General features: G+C 30.9%; 1 protein-coding gene across 4 annotated transcripts in view; it reads left to right on the plus strand.

Annotated features, from left to right (window-relative positions):
• LOC111626254 (guanine nucleotide-binding protein G(q) subunit alpha) overlaps nucleotides 1-24,113 on the plus strand; it is an 82,593-nt gene that overhangs the window by 7,272 nt on the left and 51,208 nt on the right. For all 4 annotated transcript variants that reach the window (XM_023369580.1, XM_023369585.1, XM_023369572.1 and 1 more), the window contains exon 4: nucleotides 22,184-22,313. In XM_023369580.1, coding sequence (XP_023225348.1) covers nucleotides 22,184-22,313 — 130 coding nt within the window. The remainder of the gene's footprint in view (nucleotides 1-22,183; nucleotides 22,314-24,113) is intronic.

Consider the following 24,113-nt stretch of genomic DNA (forward strand, 5'->3'; position numbering starts at 1 on the left):
ATCTTATATTACTTACGGATTTCAATGTTAAACCAGTAATATTACGATTTCATATGTCCCATCTATAAGAGGATGTAGAAAAAATGTGTACAATTCTTGTATAATGTTAAAAAATTAACTGTTACTTTGGTAGCATCATTTACAACTAAATTTAATGAAAGAGAGATGCACAAGGTACAGAAAAAGCTCTATAATTTATTTTCCTTAAATTTACGATTTATATACCAGTTGTCATAAAAATTTGCCTTTCCACTTTTTTCCCAAGACTACAAATATTCAAGTACAGTACAAAGTAACCAGTTCGACTTATTTCTACTTAAGAAGTAGTTAAATAATTAAGAGATTAGGGAATTAGGGACAAAATAAAACCCTGCTGAAAGAGCCGGAATATTACTTAAAAACTTAACCGACCCAATCTCTAACCAAGTACTGTACAGTGGGGACTGATTTCTTCATAATATTAGATGTAATATAAACAGAAATTTTTCCAGTTCAACGAGAGTGACCAAAAAGTTGTAAATTTTGGAAATTTCTGTGGACACCTGGTCCTNATTAAGTTAATATATAATTATATATACAGTACCTAATTTATATATAATTAATATATAATTATATGTACAGTACCTAATTTATATATAATTTATATAATACTGTCCAGACGATAGAAATCTCTCCGTAGCGTGGCGCTACGGACGGCGGGTAAGTAGTTCGGCTGCCCGATGACGTTTTACGTATTATAGGAGTTATTTTTACCGTTGTTTACGGATAATGCCACAATTTTTATAGGAATCATAACTATAGGAAACGGTTTTATAGGGGGATCTACTGTACATTTAGAGAATTAACTGATTGCCCTTGGAAGTTGGCTTCTTACAGAAACACAGCTTCCCTGTCATCAAATGTCACAGCACACCACTGATATTGAAAAAGCGTTATTTAATAAAAGCTACTTTCATCACCTCCTATATTTATCCCAATAGTTTTGTCAACATAGTGTAGCTTAGAATGTTGATCCTTTAATTTCAATTAAAAATAAAAAAGCAATTATCTTCTTGTTTAATTACTCTTACAGAAAATTTTTATTGTTTATTTGATAAAACAAGATCATGTTGTATTTGATTGCATAGTGGCTGCATGTCAGCAGGTACTACATAAAAGAAAATTCTATGTAAACTTGTGCCACTCGAATAGTCCTAGATGAATTACTAGATACTTAAACAACCATTTACAATTAACTGAAAAACATTTTGTTTTTTCTTTAATGAATAACATTTTAATCCAGTGTATCTGAAATGAAACCATATCCAAAAGATCTTTCCAGAATTTAATGAAATTTGGTAAAATAAAAGATTGTATTAAATAAAAATGTCTTCTGATATTCAGTACAGTAAATTTTTATTGTCAAGAGGTATTATAGTGAATCTGGCTCTATCTCATCAAATTCCAATTTTTGCTCACTTTCAATGAAAAATTCAAGTGTTTGATAGTAATTCTTGATTATGTCAATAAAAGATAACATAAGAAATGTTTTTTTACTTCTGAGCAATATCTTAAGAATATGTGGGGAATATTAAAAGATGATAATGCTTAGCTATAAGTTGATTTCTTTAATTCAATTTTCTTACAGTTAATTGGAGTTAATTTTGAATAACTTGATAACACTTTGTCAAATAAGTTTTCAACATTTACGAGTTAATTAACTTATTCTTACCCTTTAACTTCATCATTTCTTTATTGAAATGTAACACAATTGTCAATATGTATCAGCAGAATATTCAGGAATTTAAATCATTTTATGAGTATATTTATTACTGTAAATTATGCTAATATATGGGAGGGTCTTCTGAGTATGGTCCATTGTGAATATTAGAGTAAAATTTTATTATACTGTATTGAATACACTGCTTGAGAAAATTAAACACATACCAAGATATTCATCACAATGAGTCAGTAGCTATCTGTGTTCAAAAAGTTATGTTGGAAAAGCATGGTTTGCTGACTTGAGAGTCAGAATCAAGGATTAAATTAACTCAGTCTTATACTAAGAGTGAGTTAATTTAATCACTTGATATTCATGAAAAAAACAAACCCATACATACTAAGACCATGCTGTGTTTTATAAGTGAAGTTCATTTTTAGTGAAACCATTGGACTCAAATCAATGTATATACTGTTTACTGTTTTTTATTTGTATATAATTGTTATTGACTACTTTAAACATGTTTTATAATATTAACATTTTAAAATTTTTTAATATATAATTTTTTGCATTTTAATATGCTTATATAATTACAAAATGTTTATATGTAAAAATTTTTATTTTTAAATTTAAAACATTTTTGTAATGTTCTTATTTAAACTAAAGGGCATTAGATTTCTTTTACATTGTATTCCCCAAGATTGTACTTAAAGATTATGATTTATATTACATTTTACAAACATAACCTCATAAAAATTTTTAGTGAACTTTTTTTGTTTAGATTTTAACTTTCGTAATTAGTAGTTTATTTTTGGTCACTCCAAAATGTTTAGTTAATAGTTTAACTATGAAAATGTTTTGTGACATAGCTTTCTAACTCTCCTTGGATCTTTTTATTTTTTTCATCAGGTTTTTATCAATATGTTTCTTTGAATAATTTTCAGTAATTTTTAGAAAGTTTATTCCTCTGAATATAAATTTGCAGTTTTTTCCTATCAAATTATTGATTGCTATATTTGAATATTGTAATCCTTGAATTCATGGATAAATTTATAGTTTTTATGTTGTTGTTTGTTTATTTTTTTTTATATAAAATAAAGGAAAGGTCCTGAAAGACATGATTTCCACCTCTGCCAAAAAAGATGAACAAATAAATAACAACAAAAGTAATCAAAAAGTATACATAAAAAATAAACTACACGGTTAAAAAAGTAAAATACATCAAAAATTAACAGTTGTACATTGTATATTAGTTATAATTACAAATTATTAAAAATAAAATATTAAAAATTATACTGTTTTTTTTTTATAAATTTTAGTTTAAAACTTGATAAATTGATAAATAATAGATCATCAAAATTATTTAAATTGTGAAAAATATGATAAAAAGAAAAACAGATAAGCTCAGGCAAAAAAAAAAAGGTGTAAAAATGCAAGTTGAAGGGCATAGATTTCTTGGATGTATTCACAAAGAAAGCCAATCTGAAAAATGAGACCATTAAAAAATTTGTAATATAACAAACGATCAAAATATTTAATATGCTTGAAGAATGATGGAAAACCCAGCCTATTCTATAATTAATACAAGACTGAAAGTTTGTTTAAAGTTTTTCAATGCACTTTTACAAAAGATGGGATTACAAAATCGCCAAAAATTCTGCACCTGATAGCTAAACATTTAACCAACCTATCAATGTGATTTTTAAAAGCAAGTTTGTTATCCAAAAATTATCCCCAAATTGTTAAAAGATGTAACATAATTAATAGGAACAGAATTGATGTAAAAAGTAGGTGAAGGAGGATTGCAGATCAAAGCAAAACACACAACCACAGTTTTTTTATGTTAATTTTCAGATTATCAGATTTAAATAATTTTTCATCAAGTGAATGTCAAATTATAAAATTGATGGATCGGAACAAATCAGTTTTATGTCATCAACATAATCTACATTATGAGATTTAAGATGGAGGAGGAGAAGGAGAAGAAAGGCTGCTGAGAATAGAACTCTGTTGAATGCTGCATAGAAGAACAAAATCAAGAAAAACGTATTCACCTATTTTAATTTTTTATGTTAACAAGAAATAATTATTAAGCCACAGATGAAGTGTTAGATCACTATTGTATTCATGAAGTATATTAAGAAGAATATTAGGTAAGGTTAGGAATCAAAAGCATTGCTTTTATCCTAACCTTAGTACAGTAGAGCATTGATTATCTGACCCCCGATTAACCATCACATCAGTTAATCGACCGTTCTAGTTGGCAAATTTCAAATGTCCATTAGTGATGTGGCACTACAATATTTGGCTATGTCTTGGCTACTTTAATATTATTTTTGTTAAATTTTTTGCATGTTTTAGCTGTCAACATGGCCCGACCATTAAAGGACAGCCAGTATTTAAAAGAGACTTAATTTTCTAATTATGAGTGGTTGTTTGTTTTGTGAGCAATAAAATAATTTCAAAATAATTTTTAATGATACGATAGCGACGATTATTATTTAAAATAAAAATTTGTTAGGCTTAACATCGATGAAAATTCAATGCAAAGTTGGTTAATAGTGATATACTAATATATTATACTAATAATATATTTTTTTCGGTTATCCGATTTTTCAGTTATCCGACCAACCTGAGTTCCCAATTGAGTCGGATAATCGATGCTCTACTGTATAAATAACATAGCATGGCTGCTTTTTTTTGAAATCTTTTATTTTATAAGACAAAGTTTGTATCAAATTTATGGTTGTCAATTGCTGAGTGAATTAAGTAAATTGATATCTTATGAAACCTTGGAAGTTTCTACAGTTTCTATGGGGTGGGGGCCAGCAACCTCATCCCATAGAAACTGTCACCACTAAAGAAACAATAAGCAGACTTCAGCGAAACCAAAACTCTCAGTGTGATACTATTGGCTCATCATCTATGATGGTGCAGGAACAAAATCTGCCTGATAGAGAATTTGATACTAAGTGCCAATATCATAAGTAAAATTGAAACACGGAATGTATAGACACTGTACCAGTGTAGTAGGCTGGCCCAGTTTCTCAGGGAATTTGATAAATAGGATATATAAATCCTCAGAATTTGTGAGATAAGATGGACAGGAAATGGCAAAACTATTAGTGAAGGCAAAACCATCCTGTATTCTAGTCATAATGAAGATCATATAAGAGATGTGGGCATTGGCGTAGCCAGAGTTTTGTTATGGGGGGGCCTAGTAGAGGCCAACCTGACACAAAATTGAATTATTTCAAATTATTGTTCATTAAAATGAAATTTCCATAAGAATTGACAATAACTTAACACACACAAAATATGAAATTTTCTTTAATCATAGTGCCAACAATTTTTTCCTCCAGGCCGAATTGGAAAGAAAACTTTTTTCACTGACTGAACCAGAGATGGCCCTAGCAAGATTTTCAGATGATCCGAGATCTTATTGTGGCATCACCCCATAGAGAGACTAAACTGTACATAGAAATTACAGATACACTTTTCACATTGCACACAGAATGCTGTTGACTTTTTTTTTTTGGTTGATTTTGTTTTTTAGGGGTAAGAATTTCTCAACTTTTCTATAACTTCACATTGTAAGGATATAAGGAATTATCATGGATCCATTCGAGCAATTATTTGAAGTTAAGCCCAATGTTCAGAGATTAATTGCAAGCCGCATAAATTCATTAAGCAGGCTGTATGTTGGCTATGCCTGGTGTAGAGTTTCAGTACACCCAATTAAATTAGCTTCAGCTTTTTATTTCTTTTTGCAAATCGGCTCAACACTTTTTTGGCTGTAATTTTCTGGGGAGGGCATCAGGTTAACTGGGGGGGGCATGCCCACCCATGCCCCTTCCTGGCTACGCCCATGGGTATGGGGCTTGTCCTGTCAAAGGAGATAGCATTAGTGCTGATTGGCTGGAAATCTGCCAATGACTGAATTATAACAGCTTCATTCCAATCACAACATGTAAAATCTGCTGTAACCAGGCATAGACACCACTGAAGATGCTGATGAGACAGATAAAGATGCATTTTATGACCATCTGCAGGATGTACTAAATAAGACTCCTAGTCATGACATGAAGTTGCTTATGGGTGACATGAACACTCGGTTAGGCAGTAATAGGATAAGCCTGGAGTACATCATAGTCCATATGAGTGCAAACAAATAATAATTGGGAATGTCTATTGCTGTTCTGCAGCATGAACAATTTGTGCATTGGAAATATGTATTTTTCACATATATGTATACATAAGAAAACTTGGCATTCATCTGATGGCAACACAAACAATGAAATTGATTTTATCTATATTAACAGCTACTGGAGATCATCACTTCAAGATGTCTGAACCTATCAAGGAGCTGATATTGGATCTAATCACTTTCCTCCAGACCTTCCTACATCTTCAACTTAAAAAGAAAACACAGCATAAACATCAATGCCACTACACAACCAAGAAATTTTTCAATCTATCTACTATTCAAGAGTTTCAACTTGAGCTCAGAAACTGTTTTACCCTGTTACAGTACTACCAAACAGACATTGAATATCAATAGAATAAATTTCAACAAGTAGTGAAGGATAGTGCTGAAAAAGTATTACTAACAAGAAAACTGTCGGAGTGTCTTCTAATAAATTTTAATAAAATTTAGTTAATAACTACGTTAAAAATATACAAACTCTATTTTAAATTTGTAGCATTCACTAAAAGTGTTGATCAGAGTTATTAGCAATCAAATGCTGCACTACTTTATACTAGTTTAACACAATTATGCAAATTTTAAGAAGTGAAAGGGTCGCAGAGGAAGACAGCAATATTACATTTAGAATAAATTCTGAAATTTTCAAAAATGATTGAAGAATTAATAAAATTTTGTATACTTTTAACATAATTATTAACTAAATTTTATTAATTCTTCTCCCATTTTTGAAAATTCCAGAATTTATTCTAAATGTAATATCGCCGTCTTCCTCCGCGACCCTTTCACTTCTTAAAATTTGCATAATTGTGTTAAACTAGTATAAAGTAGTGCAGCATTTGATTGCTAATAACTCTGATCAACACTTTTAGTGAATGCTACAAATTTAAAATAGAGTTTGTATATTTTTAACGTAGTTATTAACTAAATTTTATTAAAATTTATTAGAAGACACTCCGACAGTTCCCTTGTAAGTAGAAGAGGTACCAACAGGCTGCATTGGGTACAGGATGGCACTTGGATGCTAATAGATGAAAGAAGGAATGTAAAACAAATAAGAGATCAGGCCAAATCACTACAAGCAAAAAATGAAACTATAGCACAATATTTCACATTAGATAAAAACAAGTAAGAAAGAGCTGTCGTCCTGATAAACAGGCCTGGATTGCATGCAAAAGTATTGAGGCACAGGAGACAACAGATAAGAATGACCCTAAGTTTCTGTATTGTATTGTCCAAGAACTTACTGGGAGAAGAAGTAATTCTAATGCTTTCATAAAGGATAAAACCAGTAAAATCCTGTGCAGTAAAGAAGAACATAGTGCACACTAAATGGAACTTTTTAATGAGCTGTTAAACTAACCATCTCCTACCTCTGCACTTGACTTCAACACTGTCAACACCTCAGAAGACCTTGAAGTAGAAATGGGTGAGATCACAATAGATAAAACTGCAAAGATGAGTAGCCCCTTACAGAAGAACAATAAAGCATCAGGCCTCAATGAGATGTCAGTGGAGCTCTTGGAGTATGATGGAGATTACATTGTGCAGACCCTTGCAAACCTTCTTAACAAACTACTGACGGAAGGAAAGTGTCCCCAGAACTGGCAAAGAGGTGTAATGTCAAACTTCCTAAGAAGGAAACCTTGCCAATTGTAACAACTGGAAAGGCATTAGGCCAGAAACACGTGTAAAATTCAGCGTAAAATCTGAAGAAAGAGTAGAGCATGTCTCTACTTTTTACGCCAAAATTCCTCCAATAAAGAGAAGTCTTTTTTATGATGTCAAAGTAAACACGTGGTTTTTATTGTAATAATGGCGGTTAGCCCTACAATTGTGATGGTCTCGAAGAAACGAAAAATAAATGAAATAGAAGACTTTATTGAATCCTTTCAACCATATCAGTGTCTTTATGACAAAAAGTGGCATGTATAAAGACACTGTATTTAAACAAAGTTTATGGATGGCCATATGTGCTAAATTTCAAATAACAAGTAGTAGGTCTAGTAGAATCAATATATAGTATTTAGATCACACATTATTCCAATTTGGAATACAAGTCTATTAATTTAAATTTTGTTAACTGGGGGGGGCATGCCCACCCATGCCCCTTCCTGGCTACGCCCATGGGTATGGGGCTTGTCCTGTCAAAGGAGATAGCATTAGTGCTGATTGGCTGGAAATCTGCCAATGACTGAATTATAACAGCTTCATTCCAATCACAACATGTAAAATCTGCTGTAACCAGGCATAGACACCACTGAAGATGCTGATGAGACAGATAAAGATGCATTTTATGACCATCTGCAGGATGTACTAAATAAGACTCCTAGTCATGACATGAAGTTGCTTATGGGTGACATGAACACTCGGTTAGGCAGTAATAGGATAAGCCTGGAGTACATCATAGTCCATATGAGTGCAAACAAATAATAATTGGGAATGTCTATTGCTGTTCTGCAGCATGAACAATTTGTGCATTGGAAATATGTATTTTTCACATATATGTATACATAAGAAAACTTGGCATTCATCTGATGGCAACACAAACAATGAAATTGATTTTATCTATATTAACAGCTACTGGAGATCATCACTTCAAGATGTCTGAACCTATCAAGGAGCTGATATTGGATCTAATCACTTTCCTCCAGACCTTCCTACATCTTCAACTTAAAAAGAAAACACAGCATAAACATCAATGCCACTACACAACCAAGAAATTTTTCAATCTATCTACTATTCAAGAGTTTCAACTTGAGCTCAGAAACTGTTTTACCCTGTTACAGTACTACCAAACAGACATTGAATATCAATAGAATAAATTTCAACAAGTAGTGAAGGATAGTGCTGAAAAAGTATTACNAGGTGTTTATAGGGAACTTTTACTATTTTTTACGGATACCGGTAGCAATTTTTTCGTAGTTTTATAGGAATCGTAACTATAGGGACCGTAATTATAGGGGGGTCGACTGTATAGCAGAGGCAGCGGAGAAAAAATGGAAGGTACAAAGGGATAGATATATGAGAGAAAAAAAAATTAAGAAAATGTAGCACTGTTAGTGGCAGTGGCATTTCCTATTTGGCCAGAATTTTTATGTATGTGTTCTCGCATAAAAGTGTAAAACAGAAACTGAACCGAAAGCTGATTTCTGATTCAGTTTTCTGCCACACAATTCTATGCATGTGTGTTCTTGGCCTTACATTTCTCTCAGTTCCTTGAAAGGTCTTCTGCTTAGTTCTCCTATAGAGTTAACAGGAGCAGTTGGACCAATCCCGAGGGAAGATTAAGCTGGCTTCATAGAGAGACGATTATTCTGTGAACAGATTTATATTCTTCAGAATATTGTAGAACATAGTCTGGAGTTCCAGAAATCATTGATAATTAACTTTGTTGATTTTAAAAAAGCCTTTGACAGTGTCTATTGTGAATCACCATGGAATATTGTTAGATCTTATGGCATACTGCAGCGATAAGTTAATGTTTTTAAAAATTTGTATCTAGAGTTACCTACAGTATAAAGACAGAGAATGGATACACTGATTTCTTCAAAATTGAAACTGGTGTTAGGCTAGGCTGTGCAATCTCACCATTAATGTTTCTTCTGTTCATAGATTTATAATGAGGTGTGTAATGGCCATCCCTTGTGCAGGAATTTCATGGAGAGGACAAGGACAGATGCAACTCGCAGATCTGGACTTTGCTGATGACGTTGTATTGATATGAAAAAATGCATCCAATGATGCAGAGTATGACCACATGCCTCGAACATGAGGCTGTGGAAGAGTTTGATTGCAGATCAGCAGTGATAAAACAAAAATAATGTTCATAAATAGGCAAACAAAAGTAAAATACACAGTCAGGAGTCAGACAATGGATGAAGTGGAGGAGTTCTGTTTCCTTGATAGCAATGTTCCCTCTAATTTTTTTTGTCGATGAGTGGAGCATATACTTCTCTGAGCAAAAAAAAAATTTTTTGCTGAGTAGATTCTGAGCAAAAAAATTTTTCTGAGAATATATATATAAAATCTTATTTTTTTCTAAAAAATTATAATAATTAATTATAAAGTAGAGATTAAAATTTATTTTAAAACATACCTTTATACGAAATGTTATCTTTTGTCAATGATTTAATGTATTTAATTGAAATATATGCAGCAATAATCATGTTGCAGACAGAGTGAGAAATAAGTAAACAACAATTCAAATAGGTGTGCATGCTCGCCTGCGTGTGCACAAATTCTCGTGCGCAGCAACAATTTGAGCAGTGCGCAGCCACGCAGCTTAGAGGAAACATTGCTTGGTAGTGTTATCATCAGATGAAGGCAATGAAGCTGACATAAAATGCCTACTTGGTAATACAATAGTTGTCTTTCAGAGACTATGATCACTTTAGTCCATGCAAGCAATCAGTACAGTGACTAAGATATGCCTCTACAACACAATTATAATTTCAACTGCAATCTACACCTGTGAAAACATGAAAAGACACAAAGATTACTCAGAAACTTAATGTATTCCATTAATGCTGTCTTTGAAGAATACTTAGAATTACATGTCGTGACTGTATCACAAATAAGGAAGTCCTCAAAAGCCTACACAAATTACCTGACATTGTTACAGAGCATAGAATGCATTTTGCAGAGTATGTACTTCATCTGCCTTGAGGAATGCTTACCAAAAGTAGCTTTGCAATGGAAACCACATGGTGGAAAAAGGAAACAGAATATATCACAAACAACCTGGCACTCTATATAAAGATACTGTGAAATCATTGCAGCTGACTGCATTTGCTGGAGACAGTGTGCCACTTGGCACAGGAGATCCTAAGAAACCTTGGAAAATGAGAAGGAAATTAATATGACTGCAAAGAAAGGTTAGTGGTTTAAAATTGGGAAGTATATTGATGATGTTTTTTTTAAGATCAAAATATATAATTCATATATGTGATTATTGTGGACTTATTAGAAATTATTATTATTATACTTATTAGAAATACTCTTGGAAAACTTATGGATGAAATCCCAAAAAGTCTTATAATAAGAGGCAAAGAAATCAACAACTTTTTTAAATATAGTTTAGAAAGATAGTTTAGAAAAGACAAAGAACATTCCTTATAATAATATTTTTGAATGACTTAATGTAGGTAAAGGTTTCATGGATACTTCCACTTACTCTGTTGTTTTTGAAGAATATTTTATAGCTCTTTTAAACGAGTAGAAAATCTTTTATATGAGTAATGTCAATTTTGCATAATTTTACAAAATTCTTGACAGTTGAAATTAGAATATAAGTGAGATTGGTACTAGCAGAAAGTGGCAAGCTTAAAGATTCCAAGAAAGACTAGTCCATATAACATAAGTATCTGGAAGCACCTCTGGTCAAATTGTGACCAAATAGAATTATAACAAAGCATTTAGTTTTATGAGTTCAGAACAAATAGAATCATCAAGACAAGCTGAATGATTAGAGGAAAAACTATTGGCAAGGGAGTCAATATCAAGTATTTTTAATAAATGCTAAATTAAGACAAGAATTACCATGTGAGGGAAACAAATCCTTCACATGGTAATTCTTGTCTTAATTTAGCATTTCCTTGGGGAAAATTTAAAAAATAATTAATTTCATTGAGAAAATAGATTTCAGCTGAATCTAAATTATAAAAGTTCAGAAAGGCCAACAGAAATCCAGAAAACATTGGAAATATTGAAATTTCCACATAGAATAAGCCTTTGGTTGTAAGAGTATACAGGTTGAAGAGAAAACAGAAAACACTAAAGAGTTTGGAATATACTTTTTTTAGGGTGGGAGCATAAATTGTAATAATGATCAAATGAGGATCTGGAATATTGACAGCAAGTATGGAGTCCCAATATTTGAAGATTTTAATTAATTACATGAAGAGACAGAGGGCAAATTAATAAAATACTGCTGCCTCTTTGATTTTGTCTGGTAAGGGAAAGATATTGAAAGCCCAACATTTGTACATTTATGTAAATATTATTACAGATTTAAGGAAACAAACTAATAATTTTAAATAAATATCTATAATAAAAACATTATAAACTAACTGGAAAATAAAAGTATTTTGCAAAATATAGTCATATTGTTACAGGTATTATTAGTTTATGCTCTTTTTTTAAGGGGTTATCTAAGAGTGTGATTTTTCTGTGTTAATGCATTTATTTACATTTCTAAACAACAAAATTAATCTCTTTAGTAATTACTAAAGGATTCAGTAGAGAAAACACTATCTTCAGTGATACAGCATTTTAATTTAGTATTAATTTCATTTTTTCATTAGTTTATTCTGTTATTTACATTAACTAAAAAATACTTAATATAGTAAAACCCCAATGATGAGTTATTCGAAAAGGTAAATCTGTAAGTGAATACAGTATAGTAGACCCCCCATAACACAGGTTCATATAATACGGATCTGTATAACACGGTGAAAAAATTACGATTGTATTTGTATAAACATGCTAAAAGAGACTCGTACAATACATCATTGCTGACTCATGTCATGACAGGATTGGTCGAATCTAGACAAATAGCAGATATTGCACAAACTGTTGAGTTTAAACAAGCAGCCGACCTAATAAAAACCATTTATTATTTAACGGCCATAAAAATTATATTTATATTAATGATGTCTCCAAAGTTTAGCGAATTTTTCGCAGAAAAATAACTCATTAGAAAATGCACCTGCCGCTTGATGCACTGCTCTGCGACGAAAACAAGCTTAAGCAATGGTGTCATCGAATGATGCACACTTGGTAAGTAATCCTACAATTTTTTGTTTATGGCATAGTTTATATGGATTATTCCCAAAAAATTATACGTGATTTGGAAATGTTGAGTCAAAAGTCTAGAATCGATTAATTTTATGGAAGAAAATCTTTCAAACAGCTGTAGTCCCTAAACTGCACACGTGCCGGGCTGTGATTGGCTCATGTATTTAAGTGACTCGTAAAACACAGAATTCATATAAAACAGAACATATCTACCGTGTTATAGGGGGTCTACTGTACTTTTCTTGTTATGTAATTCATAACAGAATGTTTAAAATGATAACATTCTTTTAAACAAAATGATTTGTTTCTGTCACCTTTTATTATTTAATTTTAATATGAGATAAATTTGTACTAATATATATAAAGTGAGAATATTTGTTTGTTTGCTAGAGGTAATCTTTCAATATACTGAACCAATTTTTTAAAATTCTTTCCCTATTGGAAAGCTTCTTTCATCCAGACGAAAGCATGGAGTATATACTATTTTTCACATTAACACTCATCCAAATGCATCAAGTTTTGTGACATCACTTGACGTATTGTATCTGCAGGATACATAAAGCAAATTAATGCAACTTTTATATTTTTACTGATATATATGCTTGACTACGGTTATATCTTCAATTTATACATTTTCTCTACTAACTAATAGTATGAAATACTTATGGCTTTAAAAAAATGAGATTTTTATTTATATTTTCTATAATTTGATCTGTATGTAAAAATTAAACTTATCAAATATCAATTCACTATAAATGATTTCAACAATTACTTATTGACATCAGATTTGTTAAATTTCACAGGATTGTATTGTTTTTCAACTTCAGGGTAGTAAATTTTCTCCCATGAAAGTAATAGACTCTGCTCGTTTTTTACTGTGAAGTACAACAAACTGCTAATCGTTTTATTACTTTGTTTTCAAAAACTCCCTTCTCTGTCAGTAGTGGATTAAATGTCTAACAAATTGTTTTCTTTTAGATTTAACAACTAGTATTGCCAGTAGTGAATCTATAATTTTATTTTTAATAATTAAAAAAATAGTGATAAAATTATTAAGTAAATGTTTGGGTTGCAATTATTAAATGGTATTGCTGTGTAATAAACATAAATTTGAATTGTTGCAAAATTGAAAGTATTAAATTTCTTATCATGATTGCAAGAAGTGAATTTATAAGTGAATTTACTTCCCTTAAAGTAAATTCACTTATAGTTGTAAGTAACTGATAACATAAGAGTATTATTATAAGAAATGAAGGACCAAGTCAATATAAAGAAAGCATATAGACAACTACCCAAACTGCACAAATTAAAACTGAAACCAAAAATATAAGATAAAAAGTTTTAGAAAGCCCACTAAGTGGTAAGCAGAATTGATCTTGAATGAGCAGATAGATGACAATGTAAGACAAATGCTGTAGTAAAAACATTGTTCTTGTGCATTTTCCTTTTTTTAACTCTTCAAAAAAAAACTTCAAAATTGTTGTTTTCTCACTTTTTCATTGCAAATCGGGCAATCATTATCTCCAAATCGAGTTGACTAGCTATTGTCTTTTCAATTGATATAGTTGCCAAAGAGCTAAGACAGTGTTGTGACATGCTGCTTCTTAAATATATTTTGATTAATTTCATTAATTTCAGTTTTGAAAACTTTGTTCTGCAGTTGCTGTTGTCACCAGTAAAGTTATAAAAATGAAATGTGCTGCAATACTGTTGGAGAGCCACTTGAGACTGCAGTGTGAATTAAAATTAGTTAGGCAACTTTGCATATAGAGGTAATTTCTTTTAAGTGACTATTTAAAACAGATTTTAAATCGAAGCAGTTGAGGTCCAAAACTAGGCGAAATGTCAGAGTGATATGCTGATTATAACAATTCTGATCTTTCCAGTCTATTTTTATCAGATGATGCGACAAGATATGCAGGTGATAAGCACTTAAAAAGTGTACATAATTCTCGAACAGATTCAAATCTAATAGTTAATTGATTAACTATTAAATCTATTACAGTAGACCCCCCTATAACGCTTAGATACGTTCCACGCTAACCGAAAATTACGTTGTAGGAACGATTAAATACATGAGCCAATCGCAGCCCGATAGGTGGGAACTTTACGGACTAAGGCTGTTCGAAAGGTTTTCTTCTATAAAATTAACCGATTCTAGACTAATTCGACTCAACATTTCCAAAACACGTATAATTTTTTGGGAGTAATCCGTATAAACTATGCTATAAACAAAAAATTATAGGATTACTTACCGAGTGTGTACCGTTCGACTACGCCCGTTGTTCAAAGCTTGTCTTCGTCGCGGAACAGCACACGAAACGGCGGCCGCGATATCTGATAAATAATTTATCGCAGAAAGATAACTTGACCTTTGGAGACATCATTAATATAAATAATTTTTATGGCCGTTGAATAAGAAGTGTTTCTTTCACAAGAAATGTATAAAATTAGTGCTGTATTAGACTTACGGTACCTAATTTACATACTGTGCAGACGATAATAAACTCAACTTACTAGCCTAAAATCTCCGTAGCGTGTTGCCAGGCGGCAGAAAGCATATATATAATTATAATAAAGTTACAATAAATTAAGTTAATATATAATTATATATACAGTACCTAATTTATATATAATTAATATATAATTATATGTACAGTACCTAATTTATATATAATTTATATATAATACTAAACAGACGATAGCAAACTCAATTTAGCCGCTCCGTAGCGTGGCGCAGGGTCGTAGGTAAGTAGTTCGGCTGCTCATCCACTATTAGTCCAGACTCTATCAATCTTCTCGCGAAACGACGTTATAGGAGGTACGTTATACGAAAGTTTCTACAATTTTTTCGCTACGTTATAGGAATTGTCGTTATAGGAACGTACGTTATAGGGGGGTCAACTGTACTTTATAAAGCACCTCAACTTTGAAACATTGTTCTTTTAATTCATCAAAGAATTTTTTCACATGATGCAATCTTTTTTGGAGAAAAGAAGGCTCAATATTCCATATAATGATAACTCAAGGGCATCATTTTTAACAAACTCCCAATTATTCCTTAAATCCTGGAATTGGGTTAGGAGTGATGAAAGCATCTCATCAGATTTCTCTATATCTTCATGAGCACCTTGTAGCATTTTTGAGGCTGTATTAATCAGTATGAGTATTTTATTTTGTACTGTTATCAAAATAATGGTTGAAAATTGTTCAAAATAATTAATCAAGTATTCAGCTTCATGGAAAAATTATGCTCATCATAAATTTTTCCATTTAATGATAAATATGTCAATATTTTAATTACATCAAAATAATGAGAATGTAGTGCATCAAGAGCATTAATACAGAAAGACCATTGCGTTGGATAAACTCTTTTCAATGTTTTTGCAAAGTTGATTTGATTCGTTTCCATTAACATTGCCCAACGCCTGACAGAAATGAAAAAACAAAATTTTTTTCTAACTTTATAAAATTGCCTGACTTTTTGTACATTGATGACACTGTCATTGATCACTAAATTCAAATTATGAGAACAGCAATGTACAAATCTGGCGATGGGGTTTCATTGTTAATTCTTGCTTGTAACCCCGAGTAGGCACCACTCATATTCGCAGCCCCATCGTAACCCTGACCATGCAATTTTAAAAGATCGGTGAAGTTTTCAATACATTTTAAAACTGTTGTTTCTAATCCTTGTGGTGTTTGATCAGTAACCTGAATAAATCCACAAAACATTTTATTTATTTGCAGCTTTATTGGTTTTTCATCTTCATCTTTTTTTTTATTAAAACATAATGGAATACAATACTTAGCTGATCGAGTTTTGATAGATCTTGCGTTGTATCTGTTATTACTGTTATGAAAGTGGCCTCTTCTATTTCACTTTTAATTTGGACATTAATTTCATGTGCAATCAAATTAATTCATTCATTTTGTATATCCGGACTCAAGTAATTGGTACTGCCTTTGGGTTTCTTTAATAGATCTGTTAAAACATCATCACAGCAAGAAAGTAATTTAATTACTTCTAGAAAGTTTCCTTGCAAAGTTCCTACATCTTGAAGATTGTAATCCTATGATCTTGGAAAAGTAAATTATCTATAGCAAGAGTTATAGTTACATCTACTATATATCGCAACACTTTGTGCCAATAATTTATTGCATTGTTAATTTCTTGCTGACTAACATCTTGAACCACTTTTTCATTGATAGTAAGCTTCACAAGAAATTCCACGTTGGTTCAATTCTTCGTGTTTTTCAACATTTCTTGTTAAATGAAGACAGATGAGCAAAACGATACCAAAGGACACACATCTGCAAAGATCATACTGGGCAAGCGCAAACTCTAACATACATTCACGAACTTTGACCTAAGTTACCCAAGCAGATCACCATGCAATTAGTCAGGAAAGTAGTAAACAATAAAATAAATACTTAGCCGACTCTAGAGATAAGAGGTTCGTTTTGTCTAAAAGCCAGGTGTGTGTGACTAATAAATCTACAAAGTTCAGAAAATTTCTATAAATTAATTACTTTTCTTTTGTTTTGTTCGAAAATTTGAAATTTTATTATAATATTTTTTACAAATCTTTTTACAGTTTTTATTTTGCCTTTCTAATTTAGTGCCCTCATGATTTGTGTACCAATCTCTCCACAGTAGCTATGCCCCTGGTTCTGACCTTAGGAGAAACATTTTTAGGGAATAAATTAACTTGTTATCCATCAAGCTTGATGCATAGTCCTGGGAGGACAGGCTTTTAATTTCTTCTTTGTCACCTACCAAAAATAGTATACATAACTATAAGTTCACAGTAATCACTTCTTTGTATTTCTTTTTGCAGTTCTGCTTTATAAAAGTCCAATAGTTATTGAAGTTCTAACTCATATTTGTTTTTGAGACTGACACTCAAGTTGACCTGGGTTAATATTCATCAATTGCCAAGAAATTAAATATGGACATGTTTTTGAGTGAAAGGGGAAAAATGGGTGACTGAGTGTTCAAAAATTTTCAACTCAGAAAATAAGGGACACTCTAACCCTTACTCCTTTTTCTGATTTCATTCCCTCCATAAATTGCTAAATTCTTTGATTTGCACCAAATTTTGCTTAGTTATTCTCTGCCACCCAAAAGGAAATGTATGCTACTCTATAATGAGGACAACTCAATCTTCTTCCTGAGTTCCCAGGCAACACTGGGCATTCTCTGCTAGTCATTTATGTTAAAGTGTGACTACAATACTACACATTTTTATTATGAAGACTATTAAGTTGTATACTATTAGCAGTATAATAAATGATGTAAAAATTATTGTTGTTATATACTATTAATTCACTAAGGTATAAAAAAGACTTAGAAGTGATATACCATATAATTCTTTTATATTTATAATTTTTATTCCAAAATGACCATGGCCATCTATTTTGAGTTTTTGTTTATCCAGGGTAGCATCAGTTTATATTGCCTAATTATTGACAAGACTGTCTTGTTTATAAAATTGCGGTGTCGTCAATCGCTCCATACCTTAGAGGTATGAAGAAGTATGATACATATCAGGAGTTGCAATTTGGTACAGAGTATTAGATGTCCAAATCATATGCACATAAAAAAATCAGACTTGTAAGTACTCCGGGGACAGAAAATGGAGTCAAAATATCAATAAAATACAAAATGGCAACACTCTTTCTACAAACAGGCACTAGTGCGAAATTTGCACATGCATTGCTCGTTGGGAAGTTGGAAATGTGAACATTGCAAAATTGAATTTTGACAAATGAATCTTTGAAAAAACCCATTTACCTGTTCCGTGTTAGTTATTCCCAACATATCTCTGGTTGCTGAAACGAGATATCTCATTTCAGCATCAGAACATTTTTGAAACTAGATGATGCTAGTCATTATAATTTTTTTATGTTAAAACTAAATTCCGAAATATAATTTTTTTTTGTTATTACATTTATTAATATATTCATTTTGTGTGTGCAAAATAAAAAAATAATTTCAGATGATACAATAGCCACGATTATTTTTTTAAAAAACAGGAAATTTTTGTTAGGCATTACAAAAATTAACCCAGGGCAACACACAACGAAGAGAAATTTCAACATTGGATAGATTAATTTCACTGAAAATGCCTCATGGACGTGGCCGTGGCTGAGTCCAGTGAAATTTGAACGCTTGCACTCAAACCAGTGACATCAAAGATTGAAGAATGAGAACAAGACCCATAGGGTTTCTCAAATGAGATCCTGGTTGTTTTTTTAACCCTGGTAATATCCTGGAAAATTCTTCTCATTCCGGGAAATCCCACAAATTTCTTAAAAGTTCACTTTTTTCTTATTCTGTGTTAATTAAAGTTGAGGAAATTTTGCAAATAGAAAGTATAATTAACTCATAAACTGTCAGAATGCATTTGTATTTATTAATTTTAAGCTTGCTTATTTGTTTTTAAATTTTTGCTTATTATGGCATGTCACAGATTATCAATAATCAATATGTAGCTTATTTGTGGCAGGACTCTGAAAATTCTTTACTTGTCGGAACCTGTAATATCTGGAATAATTGTGCTTACGCTGTCTTAATTTTTAACCATGCCTGGTAGCTTCGATAACTGCATTATGCCAGGTTGTGCAAATTGGGCAAGGATACAAACGAGTACAAAGTATGCAAGTATGAAGTTTTTCTTCATAAACCTGATTATTAAAGCCAAATGAATTGCTGAATTATCGGGCTATAAGCTTGATGTTTCTATTAAAGCAGTCAAGATAGACAAATCAAGAATATTAGAGGGCAAAAGAAGTACTACAATCTCAAAAATGAACTAGAAATCTTTCAGGATGCAGGTGAAAAGCACGTAATATTTGTCTTCTCTTCACGTAATAAGGACAATTCCACTAACATCAATTAAATCAGAATGGGCATTCTTGGTAGCAGGACTTTTCATTACCGAAATAAGAATCAGATTGACTGATCAGAGTATTGACCATCTTTGCTTTTTAAAATCTTATTATAAAAATTTACAATAATATTTTGTATTATATTTTATTTAAAAAATGAAAAAATTACCTTTTAACTTAGAAGTTTGATCTAAGTTTTTTTTTTTAAATTTTCAACTCAATTCAAAGCATTTTGTTGTTGTTGTTGCTGTATGCAGTTTCCAGCAAACTTTAATAAATTTTTTTCTATTTGTGAAAATTTATATGTAATTCAAAGGTAATTTTTAATATGTATCTTACACAGCATTATGAATATGATTTTGGAGATTGCAGAACATTTTAAATTACTTTAAAAAATGAAAAATAATTATATCATTTGATTTCATGATATTTTGTATATCTTAAAAATAATTAATTCTGTCCCGGGATTTCCCTGGAAACAGTTCACTTTTATCCCGGAATCCCGGGACAAGCAAAAGACAGGAAAATGAGAAACCCTAAAGACCCACCATGAGCGTCGAAGTGATCCTGCTTACCGAAGCCAAGAACAGGCCCATGACAATGCAACCCATTGTAACCATGACAGCAACAAAGCCTGCTATAATCTATGCCAGGACCCCAAGTACTGGTGTCAACTTTTCCTTATTGGAAAGTGTTCATTTTTCTCTTTTCTTTAGGGCTTGACTGTGCACCATTTTCTGAGTCTCCGAGACAGTCTTCTCTCAAAAATGGCTTTGGCGTTTTACTTGTTTATTTTTCTTTGAATTTGTACAATTTTTTTTTATTTATTTATTTAATTTCACATGTTCTATTAAATTTGTTTTAAATTCAAAAATTTAACTACAGTGGGTGATCGGTTAAAAAAACATAATCCATTCAAAGACTTTGTTCGCTATCCGAATTGTTCATTAACTGATTATCGATTTACCATAGGTTTCTATGGGAATTTGATTAATTCATTCTGGAGTCCCAAAAAATAAAAAATATATACTTTCTTATTACGCTTATTCATATGGAATAATAAAAATACATATATACACGGTCTTGCATTTTTATTTGTCATGTTTTTTCTGTTTGTGGGGGTTAAAGAATCTGTCCAATGTCTATTGCTTTTCTGTCTTCTTCATGATTTTTCAGAAGTAATTAATTGCGTTATAATTGTAGAGATCCCTAAGCCTATTAACCTCAACCTGGTTTGAATGCCATTTTAAGACTGTTCTTCTGACGACATCCCACTTCTTCAAAAGATCTTTAATAGCAGATATCAGTATAAATCTGCTTTTTCAGAAGAAAACATAAAATAATTGTTTCTATCAGAAATATAAAAGGCTGGAATTACAAGGGAGAGTTTCAAAGTTCGGGGGAATACTATCTGCCAGTATATACTGGGTAGAACGTTCATGTCAACGTCTCCTGCGCTCCGAAAAGTTTTGAATTGTTGTTTGAAGACAAAGGAAGACCAATTGGTATTCATTATTTTACATTGCTTCTTCTTGTGTTTGTTTAGTGAAGTGTTTGTTATCCGAACATGTGTTTGTTGTCCAATCATAAAAATCTTTCGCGAAAGTGTTTGTTATCCAATTTGTTCGTTAACAGATCTGTTCATTAACCGATCACCCACTGTACTTAGAATATTAATTTTCATTTAAATTAAAAAACAACATACCATGTATACACATTTCCAGCAAATAATATGTATTTGAATTAAATACAAAATGGAATATTTTCAGTCTTATTTAGGGGCCTGCATCAAGCATTGAACTTTGTAGAACATTAGAGATTCTAATTTTAGAATGTTTTTTAAAATTGTTTACCTTTTGACTTGTTTTGGAGTATTTAATGCACATGTTTAATGCACATTTTTCATATACTGTACAAATTATTTTTATAAAATGAAATTGTTATGACAAGAAGATACACATGTGTAGTACAAAAATTTGAGGCTTATATTTATTTTCAACTTGTTCTAATTTATATATTTCTATGTGGGATGGTTATATATAATTTATATATTCTTGAGGATGGTTACATCTAAATTCATTATGTCTGGAAGTGAAGGATCAGACTGAGGTCCAGGCAGCATAACTGGTAACACAGTTTGCATGGTAAGTGGAGGTTGTGGATTAAAGTCCCACTTTGGGCTGATTCTTTTCTTCCAGAATATTTTAAATTAAATAATACCTATTAAATTTAATAATTATGATTATATTAATAAGATATAGCTCCTAATGCCTACCTCTAGTACCAAATTACTCAGTATTTAATTATTAATAGTAGCTGTAAAGTAGCCCAATTTAAATTTTGTAATCATTTGGGTTTGTTAAAAATATTGGGCTTTGAGATGTTTATGTAGCAGTGATTTATTTATTTACAAAGAGGATGCTAAGTTTTATAACCTTTTAAATAGTATAATGAAAATTATCAATATGTTGATTTTTTTAATTACATAAAACATATATATATATATATATATATTTATTTATTTATTTAAAATGTGTATAATGTACAAATACATAAATAAATAAGTTTAATTCTATTTATTATTATAGAATGGTAGATGTTGGAGGACAAAGGTCTGAAAGAAGAAAGTGGATTCATTGCTTTGAAAATGTTACTTCTATAATATTTTTAGTAGCCTTAAGTGAATATGACCAGATTCTTTTTGAATCAGATAATGAGGTAAGTACTTATTTTCAGTTTGTTTTTATCATTTAAGCTCAAAAGCAAGTATCTATAACTTATAATTATTAAGATATTTTAAGATAAGCAATTTATTTTAGTAAATCTTTGTTGCTTGTTGTTCTCTATTATATGTATTTTGTTGTTTTATTGGTTATACCAATAAAACAACCTTTTTCCTCTGAAAGTGTTCCTGTGTGATATGTTCTCAACAGCAACAATGTGCTAAGAAAATACATATTTTAAGTAACTTTATTATTATGAAAATTAAAAAGAGATTTAATTGGTGCTTCAGAGAATTGAAAACTGTTTAATATATTTGCATCTTTTTGAAATTAATTATATAAAATCTGGTTTTAACTATTGGTTAAAATAGACTGACTACATTTGTTTTCTAAATGTAATAATATAAGATTTTGTAAATACTACATTTTTTTACATTTAATCTTTAATAATAATTAGAAACTTGTATTTTTATTCTTAGAATGTGTGTCATTAATTTTTCAGTCCCCTTTATTCTATACAGTCATATGCATTAGAGAGCTAATCTTTCAGTTTCATTATAGTTTCCTTGATATTAGACTTGTGTATTGTATTGATATTATAATGTTATGTAATATAGGGTGGTTCTAAATTATTGTTGGTGTTTCCTTGTCTTATAATTTTCCAACTTAAAACAACAATAAAATTCTGCTCACAGAATATGAATACACACTGTTTATCAGCGTTAATTTAGTTTAATTCAAATGTATGTATTTCCAACATTTATATCATGCTGCTGGATATGTCGTGTTTTTTCTTTGTCTCCCAATAAGAGCAATATAACAAGGGGCTACTGTATTTCTTTAATATTTCCATTTTATATTTTGTATCATTGTTTCCTATTCACATCACATTACTTTCACTTCTTTGAAAAAATTAATTTATAAATTTTGTTTAAAAAATTATCACAAAAGTGCAAATTTCAATTAAGAACATCTATTTAAAATTCATTAATGTATATTCATTAAAAATTTTGTTTTTATTCTAAATGTGTTCAATTTCTCCTGAAGATGACTTTTGTAAAATGTTGAAAGTACTTGCTTATATTTAGATTAAATTAAATTAACACCAAAAGACAGTGTGTCTTTATTAATTGTACTAATTTGGTATCAAGTGCATTCATTAGTCTTATCAGAATATGAAAGTATAACTGAAAAGGTTTTATTTGGTAACACTGTACTTGCTGCATTGATGTTTGGAGATATGACATCATACTTCAAAATTGTAACTGTTCAAGAAAAAGTAAAGTACTTTTGTTTTTGAAAAAAATCTGTTCAGATCTGAATAGTTGGCTAATGCAGATCTCAACTTAAATTGACATGCCTTTTGTGAAAGATGACTATCACATAGTCTTGACTGAGAATGGCTATGCACACAATTTAATCACCGAATATACAGTGGTACCTCGGTATACATCTGCTTTAGAATACGTCAAATTCGGAATACGTCCTGTTTGGACAAAAATTTTGCTCGGTATACGACATAATTCAATTCAGTGCTGTGCGATGTCTATAATTTTAACATCGATGTTTGCCTAAGCATCGATGCTAAATTTCGATGTCGGATTTCACATCGATGTTTGATCGATGCCCATTGGAACATCAATGTCCAATCAAGAACTACTTACTAAAACACCTTTTCTTGCAGCCAAAGTTTATAAGAAAAGCTTTGGCTGCAAGAAAAGGTGTTTTAGTAAGTGTTTTTGATAATACAGTATGCAGTTGCGAACGATTTGTTCAATCAAGATAAACTGAAACA

The sequence above is a fragment of the Centruroides sculpturatus genome, unplaced genomic scaffold, assembly GCF_000671375.1.
Source record: "Centruroides sculpturatus isolate CEXI.00-Female unplaced genomic scaffold, Cexi_2.0 scaffold22, whole genome shotgun sequence".
Classification (NCBI taxonomy): Eukaryota; Metazoa; Arthropoda; class Arachnida; order Scorpiones; family Buthidae; genus Centruroides; species Centruroides sculpturatus.